The 14,092-nt window shown below is 43.7% G+C and overlaps 1 protein-coding gene across 1 annotated transcript in view; it reads left to right on the plus strand.

Moving 5' to 3' along the window:
• Positions 1-14,092, plus strand: part of LOC147889770 (DNA-directed RNA polymerases IV and V subunit 2-like) — a 94,201-nt gene that overhangs the window by 39,667 nt on the left and 40,442 nt on the right. The window contains exon 5 of the mRNA XM_087391922.1: positions 5,646-5,940. Within this exon, the coding sequence (XP_087248048.1) occupies positions 5,646-5,940 (295 nt within the window). The remainder of the gene's footprint in view (positions 1-5,645; positions 5,941-14,092) is intronic.

The raw sequence follows: 14,092 nt of genomic DNA on the forward strand, positions 1-14,092 counted from the left end.
TAAGTCTACAATGGGGGCCCACAAGAGACGTTCCTTCTAGCAAAGGGCACGATCCCCTCTTTTGTTGGGGGTTGTTGGAGTTAAGAAAGCCCACCTTACACTCCCGATCAACAAAAGAATCCATTGTGCTCTAGAGATTATGATGATACAGTGTCTAATCACAAGGGGAAGGACTGAATCTGAAACTGAAGTTCATGTCCCCCCCCCCGGTGCCCAAAGTAGGCGACCAAAAAGTATGACCTAAAAGGACATGTCTTGCTTCGCAAACATCATGAAGTCAAATAAAACTGGATATAGGCAATCAGAATCGATTGAACTATTCGGTAGCGAACATGCAAAGGCCATGCTACCAACTTCCAGTATTCCAATTTGTTCTTAAGCAGGTCAAGCACCTAGTCCATTTTATGGCGACGTGTGACCATCCACTACTGCAAATGGTAACCAAGATGATGTACCAGCTGCGCGGGTGAAACACACACACTTTTTTTTTTGGTAATATCCAGTGCAGTATATTTATATGCTCATAAATTTACATGATGGGAGGTCTCCGAAATGGAGACTATCCCAAAGATCAGAAACATAAAAAGAAAAGCTGTATGCACGAAGCATCCATATCACCCTCATGGCAGGCATCATATAAGGATTGCTGCAATGAGGCTCAGAAAGATTCATATGACTTGTGAATCTGCTGACCCAAGTATGCCAAATTATGCTCACTCCAGATTGTCCAAAGAGCCCAATATCGCACCCAAGAGAGAAATAGTGAGTATTGAGACAAAGACTTCATAAATCTGCCAAAGAGCCAGAAATGTTTCCCAAATCTGTGACTCGGGAAATGGATCGGAAGATAATCTGAAATTCTCCTGAGGAGGATCCTAGTACACAGGCAGTGCCAAAGCAAATGAAACACACACACACACTTTTTTTTTTTTTTTTTTTGGGTAAATCCATGAGAGGTATATTATCAGCAAGATTTACATGAGGGTCTCAAAAAAAAACAGAGAGCCTCAACAGGAAATCAAAAGCAAAGAGAAACTATTTCCAGGCATGACTGAGGAAGATCTCCTTGATGGCAAACATCATAGATAGATTGCCGTAGGGAGAGTCTGAAATATTCATAAGATTGCAAGAACGGATTCCCAAAATATCTCATGTTGTGATCCTGCCATATGGTCCAAAAAGCCCAATATCTGACCTAGTACAAAAATAAAGAGTAATGGACCAAGGTTGTAGGAAGTCTGCCAAAGAGCCAAAAATGTTTCCCAAAAGGAGAGTTAGGGAAACGAAGGCGAAGCAACATGGAAATTTTGCATATGAAGGTCTTAGTGCTGGAGCACATCCAAAACAAATGAGGCACTGTTTCAGAAGGGGCCATGCATCGAAGCCAAGAAGCAGAGGCAATCCTTTGTTGAGCCAGAGTGACCCCCTCGGATAAGGTTCCTGTAAGACAACGCCATAGGAAAAGCTTTTGCTTGAGAGGCAATTTGCTCCTCCATAAATTGCGGAGATTCTTTCGCCACCAAGCAAGTGATTTTGCCATATGCCAAAGAGAATTAGCATGTAAGTGAATCCATGGTGACGGCTGGAGGAAAGAGTATGTCGTCCTAACCGTTAGGTCAGAAAGAGTAATAGGACGAGAATTTGAGCCCACCGGGTGTAACTGCCAATTGTGATATCGGTCCCTGTTAGATAAAGGAGGGATGGGAAGAAAAGGCTGCAGCAATTCAGCAATTTTTCCCCAAATAAACCTGTGATGCATGGCTAGTGGATAAGAAGCCATGGCTTGAGGGAAGGAAAGCATTTGACCAGTAGCATCAACAACATCATTTATACACCTGATCCCCAATTTGCTGAGATTATATGCCCGAATCGGCTCTTGGAGGGCCAATGGAGGATCAAAAACAGCACTCCAGTAAATACTTTCTTGCCGAAGGGAATTGGCATGAGACAAAACGGAAGGGGCCCAATGAGCATGCGAAAGGACCTCTTTCCAATCGCTGATAAGTGAAGTAGCAAAAGGGCAACCCGGGATAGAGCCTACAATTCTGCCCAAAATGACCTCCCAAAAATCAGTGATCCATGCACCATGTGTAGTAGTACGTAAGGACGTGCACATGGTTGCAAGCATATGAGTCCATGGCTGCTTCTGATGAAAAACGGTGAGTAGAAGAGGAATTTTCCTGGCCAAGACATGGTACGCAATATTCAGCACATTCAATCCACCGTGCATCCTTGGGGAACAGACTTTTGTCATCCTCATAAGTCTTAGAGCTTTAGCAGAAGACTTTGTTTTCCATAACAGTTCCATAGCGTGAGACATAAAGGCAGAAATGTCTTGAGAAGTCCAATGCATCAAAGGCAAATAATACTGAACATAAGCCATGATAATCGACTGGACAATCCGGAGCCTAACATGGAGTGGCCAAGTGGAGAGCTTCCAATAATGGAGTTTGGCCTGAAGCTTGTCAAAAATCCACTTTAGCTGTTGTTTCCTAGTGATGTGCCAGCCAATAGGGTGACCAAGATGGCGGACCACATCATAGGGCTGCATAATGTGCCAGGCCATAGAAGAGCATGCCAATCATATGAATGCAGAGGTATGAGGCTAGATTTATCAAAATTAACATTCAGGCCAGCAGCCAAGCCATATGAAGAAAGAGTGTCCATAATAGTCTTCAACTGCTGTGAAGAATTATGTTGCATAAAAAAAGAATCATCTGCATAAGCCTGAGTGATAAAGGAAGGGGCTCCAGGAATCTGAAGACCAGTGAGAAGACCTTGTGCGGTAAGATGATCCAAGTATGAGAGAAGTGGGTGAGTAGCAATGGCATATAACAGGGCATTGAGTGGACATCCTTGTTGAACCGAACGACCCAAGGACCAAGATTGCGAGAGATGATTTCCAAGGATGCATTGGGCTGTAGAGCCAGCATATAAGCAGTAGATGACATTAGCCATTTTTGGCCCGAAGCCCATCTTAGCCATTGTTTGTGAGATAAAATCCCAGTTGACCGTGTTAAAAGCTTTGGCGAAGTCCACTTGCATAATAAAAACATCCTGTTCAGAATATTTTGCATATTCAATAGCCATGAGAGCATTGCCGATATTATCATGAATCTGCGTCTGAGGGTTGCAAAGGATGCAAACCCTCATAAAGCACTTGATGAAGACGGTGCACTAGCATTTTAGCAAAGAGTTTGTAAACAACAGGCATCAATGTGATGGGCCTCCAATCCATGAGATGCTCACACAATTTCCTCTTGGGAATGAGTTTAACTATGCCATGCTTCCATGAGGAGGGGAGTACTCCTGTGTGCCAAGAGTTATTAATCATTTGTAGGATGACACCTTTAAGATCCTCCCAAAAGTGTAAGAAAAACTACACTGTGAGACCATCATACCCCGGTGCCTTACCAGGGCTAAGATGAGACAAGGCATCATCAAGCTCCTTATCAGTGAAAGGCATATCCAGTTTGAGAGCTTCCTGTGGGTTGATAATGGGATGCACATGATGCAAAAGAGTCTGCCGAGCTTGTAATTCTTGCAAAGTAGTAGTATTAGGGGGTGCAAACAGCTTCTGAAAGTAAGAAAAGCATTCATGTTGAAGCTCTGAGAAAGACCGAGTCCATTCACCATCCCGTTTACGGACTCTGAGGCAAGATGTCTTTCTCCTGAAAGCATGTAACCCTTGAAAAAAGGATTTAGAAGAGCATCCTTTATCCAAAAATTGAGTCATCCTTGCCCGAACCTGTCACTTGGCCAATTTGCGTCGGTCATTAGCTTGCAAAAGAGCTTTTGACTTAGCGAGAGTGTCCATTTGTTGGGAAGAAAGGGGCTGCGTCTGAAAAAGTACAGTCAAAGACTGAACCACTGCTTTAGCATGCTGAACTTTAGCTCTCCAATCAAGCATAAAATGACTCCCATATTCATGTATGGCATGCTGAAGCCTGTCCACAAGGCGTTGCCATGCAAAATTACTGTCATAATGGACATGGGCTGCAAGAGGAATTATGGCATGTCGGATCAATTGTTGAAATTGTGCATGCTGCAAATAGCCTTTATTGATATGTTTCATCTGAATGGAATGCAAGGGCATGTCATCCCAGGGCTGACCAAACTGAATGTGCAGCCATAAAGGAGCATGGTCAGAGAGACCAAGGGAGTGATCAATCTCAATATGAAGGCAGAAATCTGTGTATTGCTGAGCCTGCAGTAAATACCATCTATCCAGGCGAGCCCAGTAGTTAGTAAAGGCATTATGATGATAGGTGTAGCCCACTATTCCAGTGTGCATGGCTGTCCATAAGTCTTGCGCATGTGTCGTGGTGAGTAACTCTTTCCATGATTGCTTTTCATAAGGGATCATATGAGATCTTTGAGTAGTATTGTCAGAAGGCATGGGAGAGTTATTAAAGTCTCCACCAAGAAAGCACAAGATCGCCATGGGTAAGAAGCAATAGCATGCCACATGGAGGCTCTGGAAGCAGAAGTTTGTGAAGCATAAACCGAGGCAAATTCCCAAATATCACCATTGACATCACATTGAATCACCATCCATCTGCCATCACAGTCATTAAAGGCAAGCTTGGGCTGCAGCCCATGTCTGACCAATATGCATAGACCCGAGAAAAGCTTAGTACCTGCATAGTGAATATCATAGCCCCCAAAATGGCCAACTTGGCCTGCCATAGAATGCTGGTTATGTTCTTGCAAACAGAGAATGTCTGGCTGCCTGGTTAAAACATAATTCCACACTAATCTCCACTTAGAGGGATTGCAGAGACCCTGTACATTGAAAGTAACACAGAGAAGTTTATCAAGCATGAGGATATATACAAAGGAAGGGACCAAGAATGTACAACCAAAGAGTGCTAAGCATCTGCCATCATGGGCTGCAGCCCTTCCTTCCCTGGGTCAAAGGATAGCCCTTCCTCAGATTCACAGACAGGAATGTGTTTTTTGAGGACTCCAACCCAATTGAGTAAAGAGCAGGGCAGCGCAAGTGGAGCAGGGCGGCACAGGGGGAGCAGGCGGCACAGGCAGGAGTAGGCGGCGCAGGCTGGAGCAGGCGGCGCAGGCTGGAGCAGCTTGACCTCAGCAGAACCTCTCTCTCTCTCTCACACACACACACACCACACACACACACACATACACACACACAAAACACACACACACACACACACACACACACAAACACACACACACACACACAGAGTTTGTGTGTGCACGCCTGAGTGTAGAAACTCCTTATCACTTTGCTTGGTGACTCAAATGGTAGATTTACTTTTTGTTTGAATTCCATTTTGTGATTATGCAAAGATTATATGTCTCGATGACTCAAATGGTAGATTTACTTTTTGTTTGAATTCCATTTTGTGATTATGCAAAGATTATATGTCTCGTTGCAAAGTTTCTCGGGAATGGGTCGGTGCCCTACTGAACTTTTGCACCAAAATAAAAACGTTCTTTTTCCAGCAAAAATTGTTATTGTGATGTAATGTCATGACACAAAAGGAAAATAAAAACAATGCACTTAGTTTCACTTCCATAAGCCAAAAGTTTGTTTATCACTTAGATGGAAGTTGCATGCATTCACAATCAAAAGATTTCCAGGAAAATGACATATTGCTGCTACTTTGCTACAGGAATAAGTCGCATATTGGAAGGTTCTGTCTGGTTCAAACTCCAGATGGACAGAGTTGTGGACTGGTGAAAAGCTTAGCCATTGCTAGTCATGTTAGTTTAGGTTCATCTGAAGAGCCTATAATTAGAATGTTAAAAGAATATTTTATCAAAGATCTTGAAGACATATCTCCATGTGATCTGAAAACATCCTTCAAAGTCATTTTAAATGGACAGTGGATAGCCATTCATCAGCAACCAGAGATGCTTATAAAACATTTACGGTGCTTGCGTCGGGCTTCAGGTATTCCACATGAGGTGAGTACTCATATGGGGAAATTTCAGTGTATCATATAGTCCAAATGTCTCATCGAGGCTCATCTAATCCAAAATATGAGATATTTTGTGTGTGATAGCACTAAAGGCCACATCGCTTACCTTATCATGTGGAGATCTCATATTTTCAAATGCAGATATGAAGTACATCATAACTGTCCATAACACAATCCTTACAATAGTGAATCTTTAAATGATCTCAACCATCATAGAAGTTGGCTAGCTTATTTTCGCACTGTGTAGTGGAAGATCCTCCAAGGAGCCACGTGTAAAATACAAATAGCAGAAAATTAGCCTATCTTGTCCCATCTACCAATGGATTTCCATAATTTAAGAATCCTCTGTTGCTTGTTTTGCCTAGAGTACATTGATACAACAGGGAACGTTATGGCCAACCTGAAAAGCAATTTCATGGTATCTCCTTTGGAAATCCAACCATCTCAGCGAGAAGGAATGTCTTGAATCTTCCCATGAATCAATCTGGAATCCAACTAAACTAAAATACACACACTTTAGAAATATCCACGTCTCCCTAACTTTGAATACACTTTTAGGCTTATCTTGCAAAGCTTGATGTGAGATCCTGCGAGAAGAATAGTGCCAAACCTAGGTGACACACAGCTGGCAATCTAGGAGCAAAGATAAATCTTTAGGGGTCTTTTGAGGGAGCAGACTTCCTGCTAAAAGGGAGAAGGTTATTGTTGTTTAATCATCTTTGACTAGCGTTGTTATGAGCTGCAGATGAATGCACGGTCAAGGCTTTTTCTAGGAACTTACAAGTGATACGAGTAAAAGTGATAGGCCAATGGTTACACAAAGTACAACCTTATATATAATTTTTTTAAGGATGAGGTGGAAGCAGATGGGGCCAATGATGTCCTAGAGTGCCTTTGAACTGCCAAAGTTGAACAATCAACTCCAACACTCTTCTGCAAAAGCAGAAGTGCTAAACCTTTGTCAACACCCTCAGCATTAAAAGGGACTTAAAGAGCAATTCTCATCTTACCTTTGTCTATAAGGGGGTGTCTTGCTTGATTGTATTTAACGCATCCAAGAAAGTGGCATGATCTCCATCTCTTGCTGTGATCTATCTACTAACTAACAGGAGTTAAATGATGCTTCAGCAGCCTCAGAAATTTATGAAGGCTTGTTCTTGAGGAATGTTCCTAACAAGAAGCGAGTATGTGTAAAGTTCCTAACAACAATGCAAGCTAGAGTAACGTCGGTGCTCCGATAGACAATAGTCTTTTTAAAGGAGCTGTCTAAAAGGATACAAATCAGGCACCTTCATTGGTCTCTGTAAGACAGGTTGAGTGCATAATCTCAGTACAATAAGTCTGTGATTTGGCAGTCAAATCCTCAAGTTGAAATGGAGAGAACCTCATTGAATTTGAGAAACCTGTTAGAACAAACTAAGGACCAAAAACCTTCAAAAATTATCCAAATCCAGGAAATGTAAGACTTCTTCTGACAAAACTATCTTCCAGGTATTTGGACCATAAAATCCATGAGTTTTATTCGAGAAGTTTGCATAAGTGCTGATGATAGTTAAGTCCTCTGCCGTGCTGAAGGGTGGGAGCATGAGGAGAGTGGGAGTATGATGAGAGCGAGGCGCTCCTTGTGGCACTTCTTTCTGTCCCTGCATAACTCTGCTTGCCTCCCCTCTGGTCACTCCCTTCCCTTTGCTGCAGCTGCTAGGTGCCTGCGTTTTGTTCTTGGTGCAGCTGGTTGCTGCCTTCTTCCACCTTGCTTCTCATCCTCTTTTTCTGTGCTCCTCTACCAATGCTGCCTCTTGTACACTGCACTAGTTGGTACCACTCTGTTGCATCCTCGCCTTTACTCCCTACTTATGGCCTGCTGCCCCTTGCCTTTGGCCTCATGCCGTGTGTCTGTGATGTATGGTTAGAGGAAGTGTGCGCATGTGGTAGAGCTTTCCCACTCTTTGATCCTCCTTCATGCAGCTCTCCATGCATGCTTCCTTCCCTGCACCAGCTCTCCCAGCAGGTGTGCAGCTCTCCTCCTCTCACCCGAGGATTCAGCCATTCAACACTTTGCAGGAATGTTTCTCAGAAATTAAGTGTGCATGAGCAGACACTCAGCTACCTTCTTTCTCTGTTAATATTCCTATTTTAGATTTGGTTGAGAAGGTGATTGTTTTGTTTTCCTAGGGTTGTATGCCAGTTGCACTCGACGCTGGTTACAGGGAATAGTGTGCTTAGATGTTATAGGGCCATTTTAATAATGCCAAGGACTTTTACAAGGCTGCTCGTCCTGGTGAATTGTTTTGGATGAGAACTTTACACACTTTCTTCCCAAGAGGTTTTAATTTGGAAGAAAAATCAACTCTTTGTAAAAATAAAAGAACCTCTAAAAGGAACCCTTTGATGTGGAGAACTCATATCAAGCCCTTTAACATTCCTTATTACCAACATAGTCATACACCTAACATCATATGGAAACCTAAAGTTATGTTACGAGGTTGTCCTAGCTCTCCTGCAATCTCACACGTAGTTCGTGAGTTGCTTCCCTCACTTCCTCTTCCTCCACTTCCTCCTCCTTTAGTTTCTTTAACTTCCTCAGTTCCAAGAGTTTTTGCTTCTCGAGACTATAAAAGAAGACTACTCCACCTAGATAGATTAATGTTATTGGGTCTTTTTTTAATAAAAGTTTTTGAAAAATATAATGTCAAAGTTCGTTTTAAACTTCAATACACCTTGGAAAACTTCTCTTTTGAGGATTTGAATCTAAATAAGCTCCATTATATACAACTTAAAACTTCGTTGGATCGCTTCTTAAAAGTCAAAGCTTCCTTTCAAAGAAAAGAAGTCTATCTAAATAAGGAACTCTTGATTTGTATTTTTACTTCTCCCTCACTTGACAAGATAGGCTTAAACTCCATTTTGAAGTCTCCTGAAGTAATGGATTCTCTCCCTCATTTTGTGAGGAGAATTTGGAAGCATCCAGTAGTAGCTTGGAAGTATGTAAAAACTTTAGGACAAAAGGCTTTCAACTATGGAGAGATAGGTAAAAGGCTTTCAGAGCATTCAAAATCTTCTATCCTTAAAGAACCTTGTTGTTGTAAAAGTAAGAGATTTCAAAGCTTTATTGATGCTGATTCAGGACATGTAGTCACAGCTGATACCTCAATTTTGCTAGCTATCGATAAGGGAATCTCAAAGTTTGTTTTGCAATTAGAAGAATGTTTAGGATGGAAAGGCAAACACATCCCTAGAGTAGACATCAGGCTGTTTTTGACAGGACAGCAATGGCTGAGTGGAATCCTCAGCAAAAATGACATCTCTGCTTGTAATAACCCTCCTACTGGAGGGATGATACAGCCGATACCCTTTGCTTTCAACACTGTACCCCACGAAAATGCATTTGAGAGCCTTATCATCAAGTTTAGTACGATGTTGCTGTGGCACATGTGCATAGGCCAAGCAACCAAATACTCTGAGATGAGCAACAGAAGGCTTTCTACCATGCCATGCCTCATACGGGGTGAGATTATGCAAGGCCTTTGTGGGACATCTGTTAAGCACATAATTTGCACACATGAGAGCTTCCATCCAGAACCTGTTGGGCAAACCTTTGCCTTTGAGCATACATCTACCCATCTCCATTTCTGACCTGTTTTTCCTTTCAGCCAGCCCATTTTGCTCTGGGGTGTATGGAGTGGTACACTGATGGATGATGCCTCTCTCTACAAGATATGCATGAAATTCCTTGGACATGTATTCCCCCCCTCGATCAGTGCGAAGTGTCCGCACTTTTTCTGAGGCATAATTCTCAGCTTGAGTAATAAAATGTCTGAATTTTGTAAACACCTCTGACTTCTCCTTCAATGGGTAGAGCCACGTGAAACGAGAGAAATCATCAATGAAAGTGACAAAATACAGATATCCCCCAATAGATGGAGTCCTCATAGGACCACAAACATCACTGTGTATAAGCTGTAATCTCCGGACAGCTCTGACAGTCCCATCTTTGGGAATCGGTGTGCGATGCATCTTTCCCAAGATACATCCCTCGCATACATGGCGAGTGGGAGTATGTATGTGGGGCATCTCGGACACCATTTCATGGCTGTGTAAACGCAGCAAACTTCTGAAATTGAGATGGCCAAATTGAGCATGCCATAATTCAGCATTTGCCAACTGTGATGGGGTGGTGGTGAATAAAGCATTATGCAAAGCACTCTCATAGTGATCAAGTCTGTAAAGACCATGGCATAAAGTTCCAGAAGCCACAATTGTATCACCATCACTAATGTCATGTACGGTGCATCTGTCATCCAAAAACTTCACCATTAAGCCACCACGGGCAATGGCTGAAACTGAAAGCAAATTCTTTTTGATGCCAGGCACCCATAGCACATCAGAGAGTGTAAATGCACCACCATTTGCTGCGGTAAGTACAATCTTTCCCACTCCTTGCATAGGATGGGAGGAGTTGTTGGCACATGTCACCGTGCCTCCATGAGAACCAGCTGCATAAGATGTAAACAAATCCTTCTGTGAGGTAATGTGCTTGCTAGCACCACTATCAAAATACCATACATTGGCATCACTCACAGATAGGCATGCATCATGAACAGACGAATTGTAACTGCATAACACTGTAAAAGCCCATTCCTCATCATGGGAGGATGTATAAGTGTAATTTGCAGCCTCTTTTTTATCCGACTTGGGGACATTATCCGTCACTGCCATGCTGGCCTCTTTGCTCTTTTCCTTCTCAAGCCTCTTGCGACATTCATTAATGTAATGTCCTGGCTTCCTGCAATAGTTGCACTTCCCCTTTTTCTTGGGTTTATCACCCTCTTTTTCATACTTGCCAGATGGCTGGCCTGCATCTTTCTTGGGCTTGCTGCCCCCCTGAAATGCAGCCTTACCTTTGCCTTTTTGGCTGGCAATAAAAGCCTGATCAGCCACACGCATCACGGTCCTGTTATGTCTGGACTGCTCCTCTTGCAAGAGTATAGAAACAAGCTCATCGAAGGTAATCGAATTGGGATTACCCTTCATCATAAGCTGCATAGTAGTGGACACATTCTGATACATGTCGGTGATGGCCTGCAACACTGTAGAAACCAACGAGGCATCCGGAATAATCTCATCCATAGATGCTGATTGCTCCCGTAAATCCTTTACCTTCGTGAGATAATCATCCATGGAATCACCATCAAGCATAGGAAGAGTCTCCAATTTCCTCTTCAAGTATGCCACACGGGCTTCATTCCTGACTTGGTACAACTTTGCCAAACTTTCCCAAGCTGCCGTTGTTGTTTTGCATGACCGAATGTGAGAAATAATGCTTCTTTTAACAGATAATGCAATCAAGGCATGTGCATTGGCATCCCTGCGATCCCATCGACTCTGCTGTGGAGTAGGTGCTTGTGATATTTCTGTAATCCGAGATGACTCACCCTCTGAACTGGGTGAAGGAGTGGTTGTTGGTGCATGTGGATGCAACTGAGTGCCATCCACAATGCCCCAAAAGCCTTTGGCCACAAGCACATGTCGCATCATGTACGACCAGAGAGGATAGGTGGTGCCATCCAACTTATCTTCTGCAGAGAGCAATCCAAAAACATCCCTTTTTGCCATTGCAATTGCACAGAATTCTCCCAAAATGCAAAAATCCCTCTGATTTTGCCTGAATGACTTTGTACTTGAAAATAAAGAAATACCCCGAGGCACACGGGCCAAAACCACTAGCACGCCAAGCAAGATGCTACAAACCAGTAACAGGATGCGGATAGAAGGCTGCCCACACCAAAACAGGACAGCACGAGTACTGGCTGAGTCGCAAGGCCGCACAAAAATAAGCCTCATAGGGTCAAGATGATGCTTGTGTTCACCACCTTCGGCCGCTCCTTAGAAACGAACCACTCCACAGTAGCATAGGGCTACCCGCACCAGATCCAGCCGCACCTCAATAGGAGCAGGCCGCACCTCAAGAACGGCAACAAGGTGCACGTCTTGAAGCGTTAGCTCCACGTAGGATGATGGCAGTAGCTATCAACAACAGCTCTCCACGAGCTTGGTGACGGCCTCCACAGGTAGGGCGACGGCGCAAGGCAGCAGCGGCTTGCATGAGCAGGGCGACGGCACAGGGCAGCAGCAGCTTGCACCAGCAGGCGTCGGCCACCACAGGCAGTTCACGTCCACGGGCCAAAGCGGGGGCTTGCAGCAGGCTCACGTCCACGGGCCTGAGCAGGGGCCTGAGCTTGATGGACTGCACGTCCACTAGGCTGGAGCAACTCCACGCATAGGGGCGATGGCCAGGCGTAGGCAGCATCACTCAGCGACCAGGGCGGTGCAGATACGGCAGCAGCTCTCCACGACTAGCTCCACGGCACAGGGCGGCAGAACACGAACAACAACAGAGCGCTCCTCTCGTACAGCAACAGGCTGCTCCACGATATCAGCTATACCACGAGTAGGGCGATGGGGGGATGGCAGCTGAAAGATGGTGGCTGCACGTTAGGATGTCACGTCACAGAGAATGCTCTGATACCATTTGTTGGTGCAGAGACAAGACACACGAGGAGTGAGCAAGTGCAAATAGCAAATGATTGGAATGAATGATTGGAGAAGATGTGACTAAAGTCACATCATATACATGGATAGGGTTGTGCTTGCTAAGCACACCCTGCAGGTCACATGGAAGTGAGCCTGCCAAGCTCGGGGGAAAAAACCTCCACTAGTTGGAGTAAAAAGTGCCCCGGGCCTACACCTAAGATGTCACCCTACACTCCCAACACAGGTGCTAACAGTGGCATTTTATAGATGATTTATTTGTTCCAGATGTTCCTAACTTTCAAGACTTTATGTACAAAGACGCTAGAGCTTTTGGAGAAGGAATCTATCCTCGTGACTCTTGTGAACTGAAATGCACTTCAAGAGGGGATTCTTGTGTTTTCTTAGATCTTAGACTTTCTCAATCTACCATAGGATTAGAGGTTGATATATACGATAAACGTGAACAACCTGAATATAGTGGTTTACACATTATAAAAATGCCTCACATTGAATCAAACATTTCTGATTTGGCAAAATATGGAGTCATTTCTTCCCAATTCAATAGATTTTTGCACCTTTGTACAACTAAGGAGTCTTTTATCACTCAATGTAGTAATTTGATCACTTTACTATTACACAAGAGGTATAATCCAAGGAAAATAATGAAAAAAGTTCGCACATTCTTAGATATGAAGTCTTTTATCTATGGTGTTTTGGCCTTAGGTTTGTTTAGAATGATTGAACATAAGCTGAAAACAAAAAGGGGGGAGCTGAATAGCCCGTTTTTCTTTTAGTTTCAAAAGAGAGTTTGTTTGAGTATGCTTGTGCTTTCTAAGTTAGAAATGTATTTTTGCCCCTTTGTAGAAACGATACATAAGTGTAAAGGGCCATTTAGCTTTTTATGTTTTAAATAAGAGAAAGAAAGAAGAAAGAAAGAAAGTGTATTATTGTCCACTAAAGGCCAAAATGGGCCCATGGGACATCAAGAACTTTGCGTACAAGATAGCACAAAATCAACGTGCCACAAAGAAGAGGCATCGTCGAATATCATCTAAGTGCTACGCAATACAATGCAAGTGAAAGTACATAATGTCAAATCCGAGCCTAAATACAAAGTAAGCTAGATGCAAGGAAACTGCCCCTGGGTGCAAAATGGGGGGATGAGTACAATATGTCAATGCAAAGATACAAGTCCAGGTGTCACGGAGTCTGAGAACCAAAATAATACTGGAAATCCTATCCATCGACTCTGCCTCCTGCTATGAGAGTACAAATCTGAGCAAAAGTGAGGTGAGCGGCTGGTGGGACGAGATCTCCATGAGTAAGTCTCCTCCGAAAAGCTGCCATCATCCTGGATCATCTGGAGATGAAGCGGCGAGTACGTCCCCTATGTAACAAGATCCTGCGGCGTCTACAAACCATCTCATATGTACATCCACAGGGTGGAGGCATGTGTCCTGTGTGAGCTTTGACCTCCTCGTGCTCCTCCTGATACCTGTCATCTGGTATAGCGTGTGTCTGAGCTCTATCGGGCTGGGCTCTATCACGCTCCGGTCTGTGCTGATGGTCTCTGAGGTAGTGTCGTCGAAGCATAGTGGCCTCCCTGA

This window comes from Dipteris shenzhenensis, chromosome 20 (genome assembly GCF_047967505.1).
Source record: "Dipteris shenzhenensis isolate YYH24624 ecotype China chromosome 20, Dip_SZ_1.0, whole genome shotgun sequence".
In the NCBI taxonomy this organism is placed as follows: Eukaryota; Viridiplantae; Streptophyta; class Polypodiopsida; order Gleicheniales; family Dipteridaceae; genus Dipteris; species Dipteris shenzhenensis.